The 22,820-nt window shown below is 44.9% G+C and overlaps 1 protein-coding gene across 5 annotated transcripts in view; it reads right to left on the bottom strand.

Moving 5' to 3' along the window:
* Positions 1-22,820, bottom strand: part of THADA (THADA armadillo repeat containing) — a 322,099-nt gene that overhangs the window by 78,772 nt on the left and 220,507 nt on the right. For all 5 annotated transcript variants that reach the window (XM_028103861.2, XM_088026549.1, XM_088026548.1 and 2 more), the window contains 2 exons: positions 21,704-21,819; positions 1,118-1,212 (listed from right to left, as the gene is read on the bottom strand). In XM_028103861.2, coding sequence (XP_027959662.1) covers positions 1,118-1,212; positions 21,704-21,819 — 211 coding nt within the window. The remainder of the gene's footprint in view (positions 1-1,117; positions 1,213-21,703; positions 21,820-22,820) is intronic.

Raw genomic sequence — 22,820 nt, 5'->3', positions numbered from 1 at the left:
ATAATTACACTGGGACAAGAGGCATAAACTAGGGCTGTTTTACAGCTATAAAACTATATGATCCTATTCTATTAAACGGATACAATAGCTGCCCCTCTGCAGGGCTATGGAGCTGATGAAAGTCCAGGCGTGTTCTTCTTACCTCTGCATGGCCACAGGGGCTTTGTGGGCTAATATACATTGATCTGGGTGAGGTGGTTTCGCACCTCCCCCTCAAAGCACCTTAAATTGGTTTGAATTTGGGAACAGGGTTCCATATGGACAGAGCTGGACTCTGACAGCCTGAATATATTTACTGAAGACAACAAATCATTGACAGACTAAATGTAACAGAGGAAAGGCCTGGCCTGCTTGTACTCAGAATGTGACTTTGTAATTGTAGCCTCCTTTAGACAGGCCTAATCAATTAGAAGAGGCTGATTTTAACCAGTTGCAGGCTCATTACCCTGCATTCCAGTTTGTGTTGATGAAAATCAGTTTCAGTCTGTGGCCTGGAGCTCATGTACAGCACTTCCTGCAGCCTCTTATATAAACACATCAAAAAAAAATTTTTTTTTTTAATTTGGAGTCGCCCTTCTCCATTTTAAGAAAACCACTCTGTGAATCATGATTAAAATAGAACAATTGTATATGGATCTGGTGCCCCATACCAGGAAACATATATAACCACGGAACACATCTCAAGTCAGAGCTTAAGGCAGCGAAGGGTGGATTTGGGACTGAGTCTCAGGTATCCAGACTCCAGGATCAAATGAACCCAGCTAAGTTAGCTCCACGGGATGGAGCAGAATGGACTCTCCGTTATTGAAAATGATGAATTTCAAAGAAAATGATGCATGGAAGAAGAAAAAACCAAGGTCTCTGAAACACAGAGGGTATCTGAGTAGAGTCCAAACTCCAAATAGAAAATAAATGGCAAACTTCTAACTAAACAAGGGCAAGTTTCCTAGAGAAGCTTCTATGAGGGAACCATATGACACCATGCCCCATATTGATTGTGGTTAGTTTTACAAAAGTAGAAGCTGGGGGGCAGTGTGTGGTAGAACCATTCAAAGCCCCACCTGTATTTCAAAGATCCATAATCATTCCAAAATAATGATATAACTATGAGTCATACCTGGCTCTGTGCCTTTCGTGGGTTTGTCAAGGCAGCGAGTCAACAGGAAGAGAATGTCAATATATACAGCTCTGGTCACCAAACATGGATTTTGCCTAGAAAGGTAAAGAACAGGAGATAAATTGGTATTTTCTCTCCCTGAGGTCTGGGTCACAGAAGAGAAAAAGGTATTTTCTGACAGGCACATCATGAGGCTTAGGGAGTTACGGCAAATGCTAAAAAAGACAGATAATCGCCAATTGTAGAAACACGTAAGTCAAATGAGGAAATGAAATCCTAGAGCATATGGTGGAGGTTGGGGATACGCATGCACAAAACAGATAAAACTCTATGCTCTGGTTCCAAATAAAACAAACTGAAAACAAACAAAACCCGGTATCCTCTCCCGGTTATTTGAAAACAAGGAGATTGGCAGGGGGAATTAGATTCTATTATTTTTCCGCTTTAGTGGATATATGGGGCGGGGAGGGAATCATTGGTTATGAGTGTCACTGACTGAGCATTTTGGAGAAGGAGAACTCACTGCCATAGGACAAACCATACCTACGGACTTAAAATAACCAGCTGAAAAACAAACACACGGAAGCACTAACAAACCCTGCGACAGACATTCCTTTCCCAATGAATGGAAAGTTCTTCTTTCAGTAAATGGAGTTCACTTTACTCTTTGAACCACACGCTGGAAAAAGTAAGTGGGCTTGGATTTAGGGGTCTGGATAAAAAAGGAAGAATGAAGACTTTCTTTTGAGAACAGTGCTGAAGGTCACCTGGCTCTGAGCCCCGGCTCAGACTGACCATGAAAAGGGCCTCCCTGGTGTACTAATAATTCAGTACAGGTAGTAAAAAGAGAAGGGACAGCTCTGGGTTTGAAACTTGGCTTTGCCACTTATTTCTGTGACCTGAGTCATATTCCTGACTGGTACAATGGAAACCCTAATCACTGCATGGTGAGTCACCGTGACTTCCGGTGTGGCGCGGCAACCGGAATTTCCGCCTCGCTGCCGGGCCACGACAGACGCTCCATCGGTGTTCGCTCCCTGCCTTCTCTGCTTCCAGCCTAAGAGTAGGGAATGGTACAAGTGTTCTGGCTAGTGAAATTCTATTTACCTGACCCCTAAACCCATCCTCCCCATTCCCTGCATTTGAACAGTCTTACCATTTCCCTAAAGTTTATTCCTACTCTATCCTGAACTGCCCACATCTAGGGCTGGCATATGCTCTCGCATGAAAAGCAAATCAGGTCCTTTTGACTTAAAACTGTCTTGTGTCCAGGTCTCTCTGTGGCTGACCTGCCTCGTTTCTGTGCTACTGACTTGCTTCCTCTACAGTTATCTGCTTGCTTCCGCTCCTACCCTACCATAACTCCTAGTTTATATGCATACCTCACGTTTGGCCTAATTTCATACCTGCACCTAGATATTTTTAAAAAAATCAGCTTTAAAAAATAGGTAACATGTGTACATGGTATAAAAATAAGTCAGTACAAAAGGGCATGCGGTGAAAACGAAGTTCTCTTCCACCCACTGCCCTCTACTCACCTCTGTTCCCCCGTGGCAACCACTATTACTACTTCTCAGTATGTCCTGCCAGGCTCATTCTGTTCATTTACGAGCATCTACCTATAGCTACCCACTTCTTTATTTTTACACAAATAGTTTACTATATACCAAGTTCTAGGCATTACTTTTTCTCACTTATATATTTTTCGACATCATGCCATTAAAACAGAGATCTGGGGACACTTGGCTGGCTCATTTGGTTAAGCTTCTGCCTTTGGCTCGGGTCATGATCCCGGCATCCTGGGACTGAGTCTCGCATCTCGCATCGGGCACCTTGCTCGGCGGGGAGCCTGCTTCTCCCTCTGCCTGTTGCTCTCCCTGCTTGTGCATGCGCTCTCTCTGCCTGTTGCTCTCCCTGCTTGTGCATGCACTCTCTCTCTCTGACAAATAAATAAAATCTTTAAAAAAATAAAATAAAAACAGAGATCTGCCTCATTTTTCAATGGTTGTAGACTGCTCCATGCCATGGAGGTACCAATCCCCTTTTGAAAGAATTCAGATTGTTTAAGATATTTTGCTAAAAACAATAAGGAATGTATATATACATCAGTTTTGTGCATATCAATGAGTACTCAGGGGAGAAATTCCTAGAAGCTGAATGGATGGATCAAGATATTTGCACATTTAAAACTATGATTGCTTTTAATAAGATGCTCTCCAAAGAGACTGTACCAATTTACACTTTCACCAACAGCATGTCAGAATTCTAGTCTCCCACAACCTAACACAGTGCACTATTAAACTTTTTGACTTTTACCAAGATGATAAGTGAAAAACAGTATCTCATCATTTTTTTTTTAAGATTTTTATTTATTTATTTGACGGAGAGAGACACAGCGAGAGAGGGAACACAAGCAGGGGGAGTGGGAGAGGGAGAGGCAGGCCTCCCGCCGGGGACGTGGGGCTCGATCCCAGGACCCTGGGATCACGACCTGAGCCGAAGGCAGAGGCTTAACGACTGAGCCACCCAGGCGCCCCAGTATCTCATCATTTTTATGTTGCAATTATTTTGTTATAAGTGAGGCTGATCATCACTTCACATGCTTTTCAAAAAAGATACCTGAATTTCCTGTTCTGTGAAATGTATTCACTTTCTCTGTCCATTACGTTGTTGGTCTTCTTCTTGTTGATTTGTGGGAACTCTCTGTGTATTAAGGAAATCTACTCTTTGTCACGTGCTACAAATATTTTTACAGTTTATCATTTGTCTTTCAACTTCATAAATTTTTTACAAGTCAAAAATGTTTAGTTCTATGCAGCCAAATATATTGGTATTTTTATTTGTGTCTCCCGGGTTTTATAGCAGGCTTACAAAGTCTAAACCTTCTTTAAGATTATATAGATAGATAATTTAATATCTATAATTTAGAATTTCCCCATATTTTCTTGTAGTACTTCACAGTTCCATTTTTTGTTGTTGTTGCTTAAAACTTTTATCTATTTGGATTTTTTTCTCCCCAATCCTGCCCCGTCTTTTGTTTCTATCTCGTTTTCTCCAGGTCTCTCAATCCTAACTCCTTGTCCTGATTCCTCTACTCCCTATGAAAGACCCACAGTTTATGAAAAAACTTCTTTAATGGTATAATTTGCAATTCTGGCACTTCCACTGTTTAACAGGTAGGACTTTCCTCTGCCAAAGAAAGGGCCACTCAAGAACAAAAGCGAGAAAAGCCAACGCTGGGGGTTAATGAATCATCAGATATCTAGTACAGGGCTGAGTAAGCGGCCTGCGGAGAGCAGATGGAATTCCCTGAGCACCCAGCTTTGAGCTAAGTGCTGGGAAGTGACGTACAGGGGATGATTTCTGACCTCAGAGAATTCTGTCCACTTACGGAGGCAAAAATAAGGGCAAACTTTGGGACAGGATGTAAGGAGTGAAGAGAAAGAACATCAGGGTGGACTGGAGCAACGGGAAACGTTTATAAAGATGTAATTCCAACTGGGCTGTGAACGCTGGGAAGATTTTAGCTAGACAAAGTTGATGGGGAAGGGCATTTTGAGAGGGGGCAATAGATATGGGAAGTAATTAGTCTGGCCTGTCTACAGACCTGGGGAGATCAGGAAGGGAAGATGTGAGAATGTGTTGAAAAGCAGGAACAAGGAGAATGTAGGCCAGGCCTTCAGGAGATGGGATGCCTCATGCTAACTGGGTGCTTCTTAGTGTAAAAATGCATTGCCTGCTCCCAGGTGGCCTCAGAGTCATAGCCTCTCACCCTGGATGTTTTTCTGTTGGTAGAGCCATACAGAACAATAGAGGGAAATTTTGGGGAAACTGGTTTGACTTTCAACTCTGATGAGGAGCCTAGTTTCCATGAGATTTTTAGCTAAGTTAATATATTTTTTAGGATTTCTAAATGAATGGAGAAAAGGTTGGCAATCTTTAGAGCCCCCCTGCCTACCTGGCTGAAGTGTTCTGCATCTTTTTTTGGACCTAGCACGGGCTGGTGACCTTGCTGGCCTCCTGGGACACTCCGGGGACCACTGTGACTGCCCCCATAATGGAGAGGCTCTGGGCCAAGTCTGATGCACTCATCGAGATTGTGGGATGTTCCCTCGAATGCTGCTGCTCTTGATTCCCGGAAACAGAGGATCTGGGGCCATAAAGGAGTCCATCCATGGCTTCTCCTTTGAGACCCACTGAGACAGAAATTCTGGCTTGGAGTCCACTGTTCATGCCTCCACACCCAAGGACGGCCACAACCAGAGCCACGGCCACAGCCACATGACATCCCTGTCTGGAGTCACAGCTGGGCCTCACTCTGAACTGGCTTCTAGGTCAGGAAAATCATTTTGTTCTCTTTCTCTCTCACTGTTACTTGATGTTTGTTCTGACTTGGAAATGGTACACTGTGAGTTCAGGGTGAGCCAGAGGTTTGTTCTTGGTCTGTCAAGCCACTTTGATGATGGGAATAAAATCCTAGGGAACAGCAAGCCAGCTGGACAGGAAAGCAACCCACAGGGTTTTGGTGGGCTTGGGGATTTTTTTTTCTACCCCCACATGGAAAAATCCTGGCATGGGGCACAGTATAATAGAGATTTAGAGTGTTCTAAAAAAAAAAAAAGAGTCAGAAGTGGTCAGGGTCTAACAGATGGGCTGAAAAACGGCAGAGCCGCGGCCGTAGAAGGAGCAGCAAGGATCCAGGTACTAGGAGGACAAAGTTTACATATATAAAATCAAACAGAGGGCTTGTTGAGAATCTCGCTTTCTTACATTTTTTTTAAACATCTGCCCCTTGACAAATATCCACCTGAGAACCTGATGAATCCACTTCTGCCTTGGGAAATCTCTGAACTTCATTAAACCTCCTGCCCTCTCTCCTGGAAACTGGGGGGAGGGAGAAGGCAGGGCAGGGAGAGCAGGGCTTCCCAGACACATCCACAATGGCCCTAGTGTCTGGAGGACAGCAGGAGTTCCTGGGAAGTCTGTGATAAATTATTCACTTCCCCCGTCCCTTCCGGAATCCCAGTGGCTGTAGAGCTTCTTAACTGAGGCCCATTCATTTGGAAAACATTTACTGGGAGGCTACTGAGAGCTAGGATTAGTGCCAGGGTTTGGAAATATGAAGATAAAATGATTCAGTGACATAGTCACTGCCCTCAAGGAACTTCGAGTCCTGAATGGTGTTTTTCAAACTGTAGGTTGTGACCCATTTTGTTGACTATGAAATCAATCAGTGTAAAAGAGAGAAAAAGGAATGGAGGGGAATGTGGGGAGGAGGGAGGTAGGGGGGAACACAGAGGATCTGGGGCCACAAAGGAGGGAGGGAGCGGAGGAGGAAAAGAGAGGCAGAGAGAGGAAGAGAGGAAGGGAAGGAGGGCAGGAGGAGGAAAATATAGTCAGAGTTCATCAAAGCATAAAGGGAAGCATGGTTTCCTTCACTTGTTGCTATAAAGTCCTTGCCCAGGATCAATTTTTAATAAATTATCTTAGGTGTTAGAGGTAAATAATTTATGAAATGCAATAATTTTAAGTTAAAACATTGGTTGATTTGTTCTAACTCCTTTCTTTTTCTTTTCCAGGTAATAAGCCACCCTGCATTATACTGAATGGTATCAACAGGGTTATGCCTGGTATCCAAAGTGATGGTGGATATGTTGAAAGCAAACATTCCTGAAATTAAATGTGCTACAACTTGAGTAAATTCCCCTATGCATTTTTTTCTTATAGACTCTTCATATCTTATACAGATATTATCACAATTCCAAACTGCGCAAGATTTCACGTGTGTACATATTTATACACACAGACACATACGGCACACATACACATTAGGTCATATGTAAAATATTTGTTTTGAGTGGCTGTCAAAAAATCTTGAAAGCCACCAGTTTAGCAGAAGAAACATGCAACCAATCATACTAGAGTATGAGGGGTGGCCCAAAAGAGGGGTCTGACAGAGTAAAAATTAAGGATGGTTGAAGAGGGACCTGCCCAGTCCTCCTGGGTGAGTTAGGAAGTGACTTGGCAAAGAGCTAGAGAATGAGGAGTCTGGGATACAGAACACGGGCAGAGTGACCCCAGCAGAAGAAGCAACATGTCCAAGGAGCAGGGCACATGACACACTTGGAAAATAATGAGAAGTGCAAAGGGGACATAGGAGGGGAAGGACAACAGGAAATGACAGAGGATGAGTGAAACACCCAAAGGGAGAGCTTAGGAGTGACCTTTAAGAGATCAAAGCTCCAAAGGGTTGAAGCCACCAGGGGGACCCCACCAGCCCAATCCATACAGGAAAGCTAGGATCCCCATTCACTAGTGTGAAGCTTTGGTGGGCTCCCTAGAAGGGACAGACAGTTCATTCTGGACACACTATATTCTTCCAGAAGCATTCACTGCCATCTTCAGATGGCTGGAAACAGCTGTTATGGCTTTAGGCTGCTAGTGTCTGTTATGGTCTCTAAGTCAAGACACTGTACCTGGACTTCAACAGAGTCAGGGTCTGAGGTCACTCTAATCCCCAGGGAACTACTCCCCCAGAAGCCTAATTAGACTCATGGCCTAACTTTATTAATCTAGAAATATTTACTGAGCACCACAGGGTATATCCTACTTGGGACAGAAAGGGAGGAAGAGGAAGATGTTCTGGCCTTGCAGGGTGGTGTGTGTGTGTGTGTGTGTGTGTGTGTGTGTGTGTGTGTGTGTGTGTGTGTGTGTGTGTGTGTGTGTGTGTGTGTGTGTGTGTGTGTGTGTGTGTGTGTGTGTGTGTGTGTGTGTGTGTGTGTGTGTGTGTGTTGGAGGGTGTATATGGAGAAAAACAAAATGTACAAAAAACTGGGAGAGGGAATGTCATGGAGGAGGGGTCTGGAGACACCGAAGGATCTGGCCGGTGAAGGAAAAGAGGGAATCCAGGCAGGAGAGCTCACGAAAGCAGATACAATGGCGAGAACAAGCTTGCCATATGCAGGGACAAATGAATACCAGAAAATCAAACAGGTGCAGCTCACGAGCTTGATGGCTTAGAATGACTGGGGAGCTCGAGCCCTAGCAGGGGCTCATCACAGCCCATTGCGGGCTCTAATCCTGGCCCCTACCCAGGCTCACTCCTACTCAGACCACTTCCGTTCTCAACCACGACGACAACCAAAAAGCACTGGCAGCCTCTTACCAGGGAGCCAGCAATGGAGTTAATAAAGCGATATCCCGGGGACTACCATCGGGCCCAGAACAGGTTGGAAAGAAGAAAACCAGAAAAAGAGAAGGAACGTAGGTGGGGAGCAAGGGGAGAGAAGCCAGGTAAGAAGTGGGGGAAGGGGCAAGAGAAGAATAATGAGAGAGGGAAGGTGGTGGGAGAGGGAAAGTGGGGAAAAGTCTAGAACATGCTCCCATATCTTACCATGAACCCCAGACTTGACACATGTCCAGCCACACCATGTCCTTTATTGAAAGTTCCCTTCAAAGCCTGTCCTCTAGGAAAACCTTCCCTGACTAACCATCAGAAAACAGTCTCCGAGGACAATCGGAACCGCTGGTATTTTGTTGACCTTCCTTTGGTCTCCCAGAGATCCCGAAGGCCATCTTTGCAAACCTAGGCAGTGCGCATCTCTGCAATGGTAGCTGCCCACAGAACCAGAGTTGCCTCTCTTTACATCTGGATATAAAAGGAAGAGCTGTCGTGGGTTGGGGGCCAGGAGGTACTCCTTTGATGCAGTCCACATTAAGCTATATAAATGTGGAAGTGTAAATTAAATAAAAAAGAACCCCTCTCTCCCTTCTGATTTCCATTTTTACCACAGCCCCATCACATGGCATTCTTGGAACAACAACAGGGGATTTGTTTAAACCAAGATGCCAAACGGTCATGAATTGCAGCATATATATTTTTAAACAAGTGATTTTCCCCCCACTGTAACATCCAGAATCTCGCTCTGCACTTGGGGCCGGCTGGCAGCAGCGTGCGGGGTCTGGCTGGCTCCCCAGGACTGCTCGTTTACCTTGCCCTCCCCTGAGGGTGTGTGACGGCAGAGCTGCATTTTTATGGTATGCTCCAACTTCCACCCAGCCTTCCTTGGTCTGGAGCTTTGCAAGTGTTTATACTCACACCCACACGCAGAAGCTGCCCTGTGGCCCTCCTACTTGAATTTTCCTTTTAAAGTGAAGCCATCTTTGTGCCCTGCTCTGGTGGTGACCAGGTCATTTATAGGGAACTGACTGAGTCGCCGATGCCCAAAGCAGGAGACCAGGAGCTGTGAGTCTGTCCAGAAAGGGACCAAACGTCCCAGCCATGGCTACAGAGCACATGGGGCTTCCCCTGGAAAAGCAGCTTTTGTTCTGGGGAATGGCATCTGTGCAAACAGGGCCCCAACCGCCTTACCAGGGTTCTGGGTAGGCACTCGGCAAGGCCCAGGCAGTCTGTAGAAGACACCAGGGCACTTCGCAGGTCAGGGTCCAGGCCACAGCCGCCTTGACTCCCCTGGCAAAACCGCTGCTCAAGAGGAAACCCACAACCTCAAGGCCAAGGCTTTGCCTTTTCCTTCCATTAAGGCTCACCTGCCTTTTCAAAGGACCCCCAGGGAGCCTCCCACACCCCCCAGAGGCCCTCATATTTTTCCATCTTTCTATTAGGCATCTTTTTCTCATTAATGTACTAACACTCAAGTTATGTGCAGAGAATGAGGAAAAAGAGACCTTGTGTGGGGCTTGGGATTTGTTCAAAGCCTGGGGAAATCGTTTTAGAGGGTGTATGTTTTTTATTCCTTTTATGAGAGATGCATGTTTCCCCCCCTCTGTGACTTGTTTAAAAGTAAAGTTTAATATGCTGCCAGAGAAATTGCTGGTTAATAACTTAATAAGCTATGTGCCTGGAATTATGGGAGAAAAGTAGTATCCAAGAAAACTTTTATTGTAGTTTGGGGCTTGGAGGATATATAGCTTCAGTTATTATATAAAATGCTAACAGAAGTCCCCTTTCTTTTCAAGCCCTACTTTCTCCCCAGGATTATAAAAAAGGATAAAGAAGTGAGGCGAATGAAAACTTCTGGAAGCTGCATGAGAAGTCTGTATGTAGATCACAAGGTGAGAATTTCCAACAGCCACAGTCAACAGAACTGTGCTAATGTGAACTTGGCAAAGCATACACTTGGAAATTAGCCCTGGCAATAATAGTAATACTGATAATAATAATGTCAACTGCCTTTTATGAAAAGTTTTGTCTTCAAAAAATATTCCTACCTTATCTTCATAAAATTCTTAAGAGGGAAGAAAAATAGGCATTATTATTCCCATGTTTTACAAATCAACAAAGTAGCTCATGTAGTTCAAGTGAACTACCCAAGATTAGGGCAAAAACCAAGAAGAGAATCAAGGTTTTCTTGACGAATTGTATCTATGTGTCCTAAACACAATCAGATGCAAAGTGAGACGCCATGCCAAACAATGAGAGTATTTTGGTTTGCAGCCACATGCTGTGGTGTTGTGTCCTGTAGCCGGTCTGGTGAAAAGCAAGGCTCCAAGCACAGCTGTTCCCCCGAGGGCCAACATACAGGCCTGTTTTCAACATGGCTGATGATGTTGATAAAGACTTAATCATCTGACAATGGATATTTCCTCTATTTGCTTAGCTCTTCTATACTTTCACACTCATTACACACCACGTCCTTCCTTGCCCACATCGGTTTCCCATCGTCATTTTACAGGTTCCCACTTTACAGATAAAAATGGAGTCCCAAAGAAATGACTGGCCCCACAGGGTTGGCTAGAGCTGAACAGGGACCCCAGAACCCAGACCTGCTAAACTTGAGTGGACTCTGTCTCTCCTCAACTCCAGCAGGACACATACACAGGTCAGAGGCTTTTCCATCTGCCAAGTCCCTCTCAAAGTGCCCCCTCCTCTGGTCACCCAGAAACAGAGGACCTTTGGGCTCAGGAGGGGAGCCCTGGAGTAAAATACCAATACCGCACGGGAAAGTATTTCCAGAGGTGTGTAGGCCAATCCTATCACCAAGGAAGCCTGGGTATCACTGGCAGCTGAGAGGGAGGAAGGAAGGAGAGCAAAGCTCTGGAGGGTTTCTCTTAAAGCCGCTCCTTCGGTCCATTCACGTAAGACCAGTCCACGCACCCCAAAAGCCCTCCTGGAGGCGGCCTGAAGTCTGGCCACACGGAACAAACGTACCATGGCTGAGTCAGCTCAATATGAGGGCAGAGAAGCAGGAGATCAAGCGAGGTGTAAAGAAGCACTCCGGCCAGGTCTGTGTGTTGCCGGAGAGCCCACCTTCAGAGTTGCTGACTTCAGTTAAGGGTACTGTCTCCAAAGATCACTACTGAAAAACAGCTGTATGATCCAGGAGAATTAACTTGGTTTACATGTTAGAACTCAGTAACATATTAGCATGATTCGTCGGTCAGATCAAGTGGCAGTGGCAGTCAACTAGCTGAGAATAGATTTCTAAGCAAAGAGGACCTTGAATAGCTAAATGTTTGATGGCAGGAAGGTCTAGAGCATGGGTCCCTGTCCAAGGAGGGCAGCTCCCGAGAGAGGGTGCCAGGACAGCCAGGGGCATGGGGTCGCAGGGTTTGCTACGAGGATGTTCAGGCCACAGTAGAAAAAGGAAATGGATCAAGAGGCAAAAAGCAAATTTGCTATTTATGCCCAACTTGGGCCACCTCCAGAGTCAGCCACATCTGTCAAGTAGGAAGAAGTCACCTGCCCTCTTGTGCCTAATTCCTCATCTACAAATACTGGTTTGGATTAGATTCCTATTTTGAAACAGGAAGTCAGGATGCTCCTCTTAGTCCCTTTCGGGGCCCCCAATGGGGGAGGGGCCGTGCGGGGGGGTCTCCAGGCCCCCATCCCAGCCTGCACCTCATGTGTAAGCTCTACTATCTTCAACATCTTGAACTTCCTCTTAAGCTTCTATTTGAAGAAAGGGTTCCACTGGACTAGATGATCTCTAAATTCCCTTCCTGTGGTAAATTCCGTGGCTCAATGGTCCTCTTGGCACTGTTGAGAAGACAACAGGCAGGCAGTCTAAAAGGCACACAAGCAGCGTCTCTACTCCCCTCACCAGCTGCCCAGGCAGGCAACAGGGGCTTCCGAGGGACAGACAAGAGAGCTGGTGGGTGGTCATTGGTGAGCTTTTGCTCACCACCAGGAGGGGCTAGAAATTGTGTTGATCACTGGGAGGGGCTGCAAAGATTTAATACACTCCTCAGTGTATCTCATGTGCATGGAGACAGCAGTGTACTTACCAGTGTAAGCTTGAGCTTACTGACTTCCTTTTAACTCTTGGATCAAATCCAAATTCCTCTGGCTGACATTTAAGGCCTGCCACAACTGGTCTCTTATCAAATCTTGTACCACTCTCCCAAACACAGCGTGTCTCCTTGCAGCTCTCTGCCTCACTGGCACACAGTATATCCCATGGATTCTCTTCGGTGTGTCCTTGCACATGCTGTCTACCGTCTTGACACACTCTTTTCCCACCACGTTTGATGTTTCCCAATCACACCAACGCTCTAGGACCCATCTCGAATACCTAACTCCCCGAGAAACCAAAGCCTTCCCCTACTATTCCAGTCTACATTCTTCTCTGAATTCTTGTACTTATTCTATGTATTACAGAATTAGAACTTCCTTATGCACATCACCATTGGTTGTTTCACATGGATAAGCTCTCTCTTCAACTAGACGGAACCATCACTAAACTCTGACAATAGAGACTCCACTATAAATGCCTAAAGTGGTTCCCACAATGCTGAGCACCGTGCTAAGTTTCCTTCCTTTGTACTTGGGCAATGAGACCTTCACAATTTATTTAGCAACACAGGCTCTCTGTCTGTCTAAACTCACTCATTCTCCAATCTAAGAAAATTAACCTTATCTAGTAATTACATCTCACCCAGCCTTTAAAGACATTTCTCTCCTCCTAGAAGATTTCCTTGGCACCCCGACCCCACAAGCCGGCTCCTGTAACACACTCTGACCTCATTTCAGAACTACCAGATTCTTACTTGTTTACAATTAATTAAATCCATACCTGTCTTATTTACAGGGTTTTTGAAACAGGGACCATATCATTCATCTCTATATTCCCCACTGTGTCTACTACGCTGCTTTGTGCTATTTGTGAATCTAAACTGGCTCCGATTCATCAGGAATGGTTCCATGTGTTGATTTATCCAAAAGATGGAACATGTTACATGTTAAAGGAAAAAAAATAAGCCACTATGTTAGTGTTTTACACAATATTATGAAAATGTGTTGAGGACACTTAAAAGCCTGCGCTTCTTTGCAAGCTGGGCAATGACAACATCGCCCAAATCTTCCAACAGCAATACCTCCCATAAGCCAACAGCTACAAGTGGAGCAAAACAGATATTTCTGAGTCCTTTATCAAATTAATTGCCATTTCCAGGTTAGGTCTGCAGATTTCTATATTTAAAAAGTAGGAAGCATCAGCAGTTGGCAGCAGAATTCTTGATGTGTAGTTGCATGAAAGGACTATTCTTATTTCTCACTGCAATATGAAGAAGCTTTCATCTTGGGCAACTTGCTCAAAGGCTCAGTTTAGTATATTGATCTCTTGTGACTACTTTTACCTGACTAGTTTCCATACGCTCAGCCTGTCAACAAGAAATACCTCATATATTCTCAAGCTTCACTTCTTCTCAGACACCTTATTCCTTCAAGTCTTGACATATTTTTAAAAGGAATATCTAATGAAGAAAATGTTTTACACCCTGTCCATTGGTTTGGGTTGAAATGCACTAACTGAATGGTTCTGTTTTTAAAAAATACAAACAGGATCTCATCCTGAGATAACTTGACCTTAAATTTCTGAGCAGTCTGAAAGAGAAGCGAACAAATGTCAACAAGCTTGAGTCTGAAATACACCAACTTCATTTCTCTCATCTTTCAAATATGCATGAGGTACAAGGAGACTTGAAGTAGGCCAAGCTAAAGGACTCAGAGTGGTCCTAATGGGAATCTCCCTCCCCCATAAAATCTGGGGGTTGAAAGAAAAGCAATGTTAAAAAAGAGGGGGTGGGAGGGGAGTACTGGGAAAACTTTTAATTTGGAAAAAGAAAAGGAAGGAAAGAAAAGAAAGAAAGAAAGAAAGAAAAGGAAGGAAGGAAGGGAGGGAGGGAGGGAGGGAGGGAGAGAGAAAGAGAGAGAGAAAGAATGAAAGAAAGAAAGAAAGAAGAAAGAAAGAAAGAAAGAAAGAAAAAGAAAGAAAGAAAGAAAGAAAGGAAGAAAGAAAAGAAGAAACAAACCAAAAAAGCAAAAACCCAACCCCCAGTAATGCCCGGAAACTTGCTATGTAACTAACCACCCCTGTTCAGACTTGCTTCCCTTACAGTTTTGGCAGGGACCACAAATGATAGCCTTAAAACACCACATGAGCATCAGAATATTTTAACAATCCTTCTTGACTGGATGCATTTCAACATTTCAACTGGATGCATGGGAGTGAAACAGCAACCTGCAGCTGTGGCAAAGGGCTGAGGCCTCTCTTCATTTCGAGCAGTTGTGAAAGGAGGACCTCTTCCTTCAGGAGGGGAGCGGCCCAGGAGGTGCGAGGGGTTTGCGAAGGGCGAAGGAACAGTGGGAAAACGGAGTGAGACCTAAACCCAGTATTTCTCCCCGGGGAGGTACAGGCTCTTGTGGGGATCAATCTGGCGGTTAGAACACAGATGCTGTCTTCAGCTGTGAAGCAAAACAGAATCCCAAACCAGAGCTTCTGCAGCTGGCCAAAGACCCCCCTGGGGAAGGACTGGGATTGCTGCACAAAAGCCAGACCCAGCTCTGTCTCTATAAGCATATTTTCCTCACACATTTAAGTCCAAGGCCTTCAAGGAGCTTACCACTCCTCTTAGTTGGGCCCAGGAACTAAGAAAATGGGGAGAACGATGAGAGTATGGACAAGGGGGTGGACAGGGAAGGAGATGCACAAGTGGCTGGAGGTATGTATTGGAGAGATGGAGGTGTGGATGAGGAGTCCATGGAGGAGGGAACAGGGGGTGTCAGGAGCACTGATGGGGAAGCTGTATCGGGAGGATCATAGAGCTAATATTTTTTGCAAATGAGAATCAACTTGGGGTAACAAATCATTAGGTCTAGTGCAAAGAGTGGTCTTCAACAAACATTAGCGCCCTCCACCATTTCTTCTCCCCATCAGGATGGTTTTACTCAAAAATTTATTGCCCCAGGTTGCTTTCCTTGTAACCTTGGGACATGTTCTTATATTCCTGAGAGCCTGTTTCTCTCACCAGAATATCAGACTGTTATTTTCAAAATGATTAATACTCTCTGCATGCCAACAAGCATTGGTCCTACCCTAGGCACTGAGGCCACTGGGATGGCTGACTGGACAAAGGAGTGTGGGCTCCCCATAGAAAGTGCTGGGGCCATACAGCCCCTCTGTGCAGGGCATCCCAGGTGGATGGGGAAAGAATTCGGGGCCGACCCCTTCAGTGGTCTTAGCCTTTTCCTGTGTCCCCAAGCTCTGGCCTTTGACAATGAGGGTGTAAAGGTGGGAGTATTTCAAAGAGGCACGGTCTGAATGACCACAGTGACCCCTGGCCCTCAAAATATGTACTGTGTCCCCAAACCAGCAGCATCAGAACTACATGAGAACTCGTCAGAAACGCAGGATCTTAGGCACCAGTCCAGACCTACTGAATGAGAGTCTTCATTTTAAGGAGATCCCCAAGTGATTCACGTGCACATGAAGGTCTGAGGAGCACGGTTCTCGACAATGCTTAAGCGTTGTCATTCAAAAGCCTTGACAAAAACACTGGACAGATGGCGGCAAGGGGGCTCCAGCAGAAAGAGCCCCACAAGGAGCAGGGAACTAAGTCCTCAACAAATGTTAATTGTTATCACATAGCATCTTACCCTTGCCCAAACAAATTCCCCAACCGCTCTGGGTGGCATTTTCCCATATGCACGGGGATGGGAGTGGACTGCAAGAAACTTCAGGATTCCTTCTAGTTCTAAAGTTCGGGGTCTATGATTCAATTTGACAAGACTCTGCTTTGTCGCCCTCTCTACACTGAAGTTTGGTTTTAGTAGATAGTTGCAGTATTTAATACAGCTTGGCATATAGCAGGGCTCAATAAGTATTTGTTGAGTGAGGTGATACGGATATGAGCCTATTCTCTTCAAGCTGCCCCTCAAAAAACAAAAATGAGCCATAAGCTTCCAGGACAGTAGACCACACCAGAGTGTCAGGTCTAACTGGCACTTTTCAGGGCAACTGGCATAACTTAAAATATCTATCTTGCTAAGGCAGCTTTTAAGTAATCTATCTCGGAAGTTCACTCGTGTATGAAACTACACAGTGGCGTGGCCCCTCATTCTGGCCCACCTGTCGAATCGAAAGTGTTAATGACTGTATCTCCTGGGTAGCAGGCTGGAGGGATGGTCATTCCATCTTTCTTGAATGAGTCTGTGGCCTCCGAAGAAAAATCCAAGTGCCCTCTAACATGGGCTATTTCACTCAATGCTCATCCTTCATCTTCTCTCAAGGAGATGGGAGACACAAGGAAGCACAAGGACATATCAGTAGTTCTCAATCCAACTGCATTTTAGAATCTCCTGGAGAGTTTTGAAACTACCAGTTCTTGGGTCACACCCTCAACCAAAAAAAAATCAGACATTCTGGAGGTGGGACCTGGCATCAGGTTTGAAGACCTCTCCAGATGACTCTAATATGCAGCCATCAGCATTAAGAACTGCTGTCTGGAGTAAAAACTCACCATCAGCCAATCTGGGCACTTAATAAATGCCAATACCCGGAGTCATAAACTCCAGAACCCTTTCCAGCTTGTAAAAGTACAACTCTATGCCCATTAAACACTATCTCCTCGTCCCCTTTCCCCCAGCCCCCAGCAACCACCATTCTATTTTCTGTCTCTATGAATGGGACCACTCTCAGTACCTGACAGAAGTGGAATCACACAGTAATTGTCTTTTTGTGACTGGCTTATTTCACTTAGCATGATGTCCTCAAGGTCCATCCATGTTGTAGCCTGTATCAGGGTTTCCTTCCTTTTTAAGGATGAATCATATGTTGTCCATATATACCACACTGTTGACCCCTTCATCCATCAACGGACACTTAGGTTACTTCTACCTTTTGGCTGTTGTGAATAAATGCAGCTATGAACAGGGGTGTAGAGATATCTCTTCAAGACTCTGCTTTCAATTCATTTGGGTCTAGACCCAGAAGTAGAATTGCTAGGTCATAAGGTATTGCTATTTTTAATTTTTTGAGGAAACGCCATACTATTTTCTATAGTGGCTATAACATAGTTTTTAACAATAATAGCCAATACTTTCATGATACTGTTAAGTGAAAAAAGTAAGCTCTAACATATATATGGTAAAGCTGCAACAATGTTAAAAAAAAAAAGGCACAGGAGAAAAGATGAAGTGAGTATATACAGAAAACTGTGAACTAACAAGTGGCTTCCACTGGATGTGGATGAGACTGGATGAGACTGACATTCTCTTCTTTTCCAAATTTCATACTTGCCTAACTTTCTATGATAGGCATACGCTACGCTGACGACTGAGGAAAAAAAAAGTGAAAAAAAATTTAGTAGGGCACATTTTTCTTCCTGGTCATCACATCATCCATTGCACTTGGCCTGATGGTTCACTGCGCTCACTGCCTTTATCTGAAGGAAAACACACACACGCACTTCTTCCTTTTATAACCAAATTGATTTCTGAAAAATTTTAAGCCCAATATAATAATAATTCCAACTCTCGATCAAAATAATAAGTCTTTTCTCCCCTGAGGGCTCCTTGACAGGGCTTTCAAAAAGTCCTTCCCATTTAGGCAGGGCCTGTGGTCCAGTTGGGGCAGCAGAGCTGGAACCGGCCGTCAGCCGGGGAGCCGGGGTGCTGCTGAGTGCCCTCGTGGGGTGCCTGAGGCCAACCTCTCCACACCCACCACCTGCCTCATGTGCGCTCCACTTGTGGCCTGGGTCGGCTTCGTTTTCCTTCAGTAGCTGCTGAGCTGTCCTCACACCATGAGAGAAGACACTGACCTGGACCGAGGAGGGAGGGATGGAGGCAAAAGGGGAAGGAAGGAACGTGAAGGATTAACGAGCTGATTTCCATAAAGGCTTTGACATCTTGGAATGAAAAGCGGCCTGTATAGAGCAGAAGCCCAGGCCTCTACTCAGGCCATGTTGCCAGCTGGCTGTTCATCACCAAAAATTCCCCAACAGTTCCATGGCTATTGCTTAACCACCTCATATAAATCCCAATTAATCTTGCAAAGTCAAAACATAAATATATGACAAATGTCTTTATTTTATGTGCCCTCAACTTCAGGGTCAAAATTTACAAAACCAAATTGGTTATCCAGTGGCTCCAATGAACATTTTTTTTTTTAAACCTTGTTTGCGAATAAAAAGACAAATAAGTGACACACTTCACTAATGTGTATGTACTTATTGGACTGAATGAACTCAGGCTAATGATCAAATAAATTGTAGAAGAAAAAAGGTGTCGGTGCTAAAATTTAAACTACCTTTTTTTTTTTGGCAGTAACATTAATGTTTCATAGCTTATACTCAAAAGATACAGAAAATCCTTAGTAGGCACAAAGGAACATTTATTTGTCTTTCATATGTAAATTGCTAGGGACATAAAAGAGCCTCTTGAGCAGTGGAACTGGGAGTACTCCACATTGCAATGTCTTTCATGGGAAAGGTAGGTGATAATGTGAACACAGCGGTCGGCTTCGAGAAGGGCCCATTAGGACCCAGAATGGGCTCATGTGAGCATGGAGGTATTAGTGGAGACACTCACCTCCCAGGGCAACAACCTCAAAGGACCTCAGGAACCAGGCAGGTGTGTCTCACAGGACAGGTTGAAGCTTCATCATTTATATTCAGTGCTTTCCTTTCCTATTCAGGAACCTCAAGGTTATCATGTCAATGATGTGGATAATAGAGAAAAACTAATATGTGGCTTTGGAATGATGGCCCTCCAGCAGTGTGTTTTCCTCCCAAACTTTATTTCAGGCTCTGAACACATCCTGATTAATATAGTAAAAGTGCCTTGGGAGCAAGAGGAAGCCTGGTGTTAGGAACCACCTATAGACCACCCACAAAGTATAAAGTTCACACTTGGATCATAAAGAGTCGACTGTACTGGAAACATAAAAATGGCTTTCCTGGACTCTCGGCAAGGAAGGTGGAAACACAGTGAATTGCAGTGATTCATGCTTTTGTTTTCTAGGGCTGAAAAATCACGGAGAAAAATCAGAGAACGTGTGTGTGTGTGTGTGGGGGGTGGTGATGATGCTGAAAGCCTAATTGAAAAGTTGCAATAGGGACCAGAAGGAAAGTTAAAAGAGGACAGGAGGACCTCTCCAGCTGAAGAAGAGGCTGATGGCACTTGGTCATCCATCTTTAGGCACTGACTGCAGAGCATGAAGGTCCATTCAGACGGCTGGCTGTGACACCATCTCCTCCTTTCCATCCAACAAGAAGGAGTGGGCTCAGGAAGCCGGCAGATGATGACTTTCTCTGAAACCCATGAAAGGGCAGCAGGCTAAGAGGGCAGAAACACCTTTACAGCACTTTGCAGAACAGGAAATTTAGGATTCTGTCTTGGGGCGGGCCTGGCTGGAAGCAGAAATTTCAATAGGATGGTTCCTGGAGAGTCCTGACTTCCTGATCCCTAGACACATCAGCTGGGAAGACCTGGCCTGCTACTGACAAACAGATGAGAGCACACGTGTGACCACAATTCCCTATTCTCCCAAGAAAGGCAGCTTAGGGGAGTTATCTAAAAGCCACACAGAAGGCAAATGATACTAGGCTCAGAGAAGCAGTTTATGGTCAATCAACTCCTGCTCTCTACGTAAGAGAGAGAAAACACAAACTGGTCTAAAAATGAGAGTTAACCATCACTTTACTGGCATTTCAGACATAAGAGAATTTCCCCATCAGTATCCCTGCCCAGAGCCAGAGGTGCTTAGACAAGACATGGAGACTCACACATCCACACACCGAGAAATCCTTCAATGGCTCCCTTTCACCAAGAGGTTTCCTTGAGGAGCTTTCACTGTGTAGCCTCCTTGGATTTCCACAGCCTCATGTACCTTCTACAAGGTTCCAGAAGAGCTAACTTCTTTACCGCTCTCCATACTTGCCAAGCCATTTCACAGCCATGTCCTTGCCACTGACATGACCAGCGCCCAGAATGCTCTCCCTGCCCTGGCTGCTCGCTGAAATGCTACTCATCTCTCTGTCTCTCTCTCTCTCTCTCTTTTTTAAAGATTTTATTTATTTATTTGACAGAGAGACACAGACAGCGAGAGAGGGAACACAAGCAGTGGGAGTGGAAGAGGGAGAAGCAGGTTTCCTGTCGAGCAGGGAGCTCAATGTGGGGCTCGATCCCAGGACCCTGGGATCATGACCTGAGCCGAAGGCAGATGCTTAACGACTGAGCCACCCAGGTGCCCCGAAATGCTACTCATCTCTTGATGGCTCTTCCCTGCCCCTCCTCTGGGCTACTCCTGTGCTTACTACACACATTTGTTATTTCCCTTGCCATATGCGGTGGAAATTACCTTTTCACACATCTTTCTCACCTCCTGGATATGAGTTCCTTGAAGCCAGAGCTCTATCTCTATCTTTGAATCCCTTCCACCTCCTAACACAAAGGTCAGCTTTGTTCAACAAGACTTTGTTGTATTACAGTGACTTGCGGGCCTGTACTGCCCATTTCCTGCCTTCCTACGTGAGGTGGAGAACCAACAAAAGTGAACGCAAGTACATTTTTTTGACGAACGAAAAGGCTGCTATGTTAGGAAACCCATACACTGATTTCTAATCGAACGCAAGATACTCTGGCATGGAATGTGGTAGCCTGTGGGCTTCTACTGGACCTCTTGTGCTGGAACTTACAGAGGACAGACTGGGGGGCCCTTGCAGTAATACTGTCCTACCAATATCATAGACTTGCAACATGGATTTTGAACACATTGTAACAGAGAGGACTCCCTGTGTACTGAATGAGAGCTTCTTTTTATTCCATAGCATTGTTCACATAGCAAATGTCCTAAGTTCTAGAATAAGTGAACAATGGCCAGAATGAAAAAATAAATGTATCCACCCTCCTGTGCTTTCATTATTCAAGCTATTCTACTGCCTACCTAAAAAGGGAGCAACTTGCACCTCTCTTTCTTATTCACACCCTACCAGTCTCTCTGTGCCTGTTCACGTCTTACCCCAATCTCTAATTGCCGTGTGGCACCTAAGAGTTTGTACCACATCTGACACAGGGCTGGGCACATGGCAGGTATTAATAAAAACAAGCTGACTAGTGGACCGATAAAAAGCCATATTACATGCCCCCTAGCCATGCAGCAGTTTCAGAAAAATTGTCAAGAAAATATTTTTCTTTCTTACCACAATCCAAAGTTCTAAAAAGATAAATACTCCAATAAGTTTAGAAAATGCATGCCAATGACTTTTAAAACTCCCACAACTAGAAACAGCCATTCTCCAATGTATTCCTAACCCCTGATAACTCTTTGCTCATGTGGGGTTTTAACATACCTCTCGGCCAGCCAGAGTTTGGCTCTGGTACAAACAGCAACGTCAGCCAGCAGCTGCTGAAAGTATGCATTCAGTCTGTATTTGGAGTCTGTGCAGGCTTGTAACAAATGAAAAACCTAAACCAGAAAAGAGAAAAAAGCAATATCCTGCTGTGAAAATATATTTTTCCCAATGTTCAGTTCCTCCCTGTTAGGTTTCCTCAAAATATTCCCCTCAAAGAAAACAGACACCTGTAGAATGTGGCTCTGGTCTCCACGCAGGAAGCAAGCTGGTTTTGGGAGGACGCAGCAAGGGACAAGAAACCTGTGCCCTTGATCCCTACCTCTGCTCTGGGTCCCCTGCGCAATTCCAAACAAGAGTGACTGACTACTCAGTGACTGAACACTCATTTGATACAAGAGCTTATTCGTTACAACAGCCAAGAAAATGATTTTAGCAAAGAAAGGCAAACATCTTGCTCTAGGTGAGCAGTCTCACATGAAAAAAAAATGTACCTTTTCAAGTCAAAGTCTTACTGCAGAGGAAAAATCAGCTGTCTCAAGAGTCCAAATTGGTTTGTGTGTTGGGTTTGTCAGAACCGTCTTGGCCAAAGCAGCAGGCCACGAAGATGCCTGCCTTTGCAAACACAGGACAGTGATATTTGTAAACGATCTCAATTTTTTTCGCAGTTCCCCACTGAGACGTGCGGAAGCAGCCAAATGGATACAACCTATTCTCATGCTGACATGACATTATGTATGAGAATTGAGCAGAGAAAGACAAATCCTCTAGTTGCCTCTATTTAGAATGAAGGCCACAGATCCAGCAGACACACGCGCGTGCCTGTGTGTGTGTGTGTGTGTGTGTGCGTGCGCGTGTGTGCGGCTCATGTGAGCATGTCGTGGATTCACACTCCGTGATGACACCAACAACACTCTGTGAGGAGTATAAACCTGCAGCGGAGAGAGAGGACTAAGGCACAGATGAGATCCTCTGACCTTAGCCGGTGCCAAGGAGTACAAAGAGGCATGGCAGAGAGCTCCTGCAGTCTCATCTCAATCAGGGGGAGACGGTAGGCGGAGCAAAGCTGGTACGCATAAACACACCGAGAACTTGGAAAGTCCATTTTAATAATGTT

Source organism: Eumetopias jubatus, unplaced genomic scaffold (assembly GCF_037043125.1).
Source record: "Eumetopias jubatus isolate StellerSeaLion01/CBP00866 unplaced genomic scaffold, mEumJub1_p1.0 scaffold_9, whole genome shotgun sequence".
NCBI classification, from domain to species: domain Eukaryota; kingdom Metazoa; phylum Chordata; class Mammalia; order Carnivora; family Otariidae; genus Eumetopias; species Eumetopias jubatus.
This window is presented reverse-complemented; position numbering and strand designations above follow the sequence as displayed.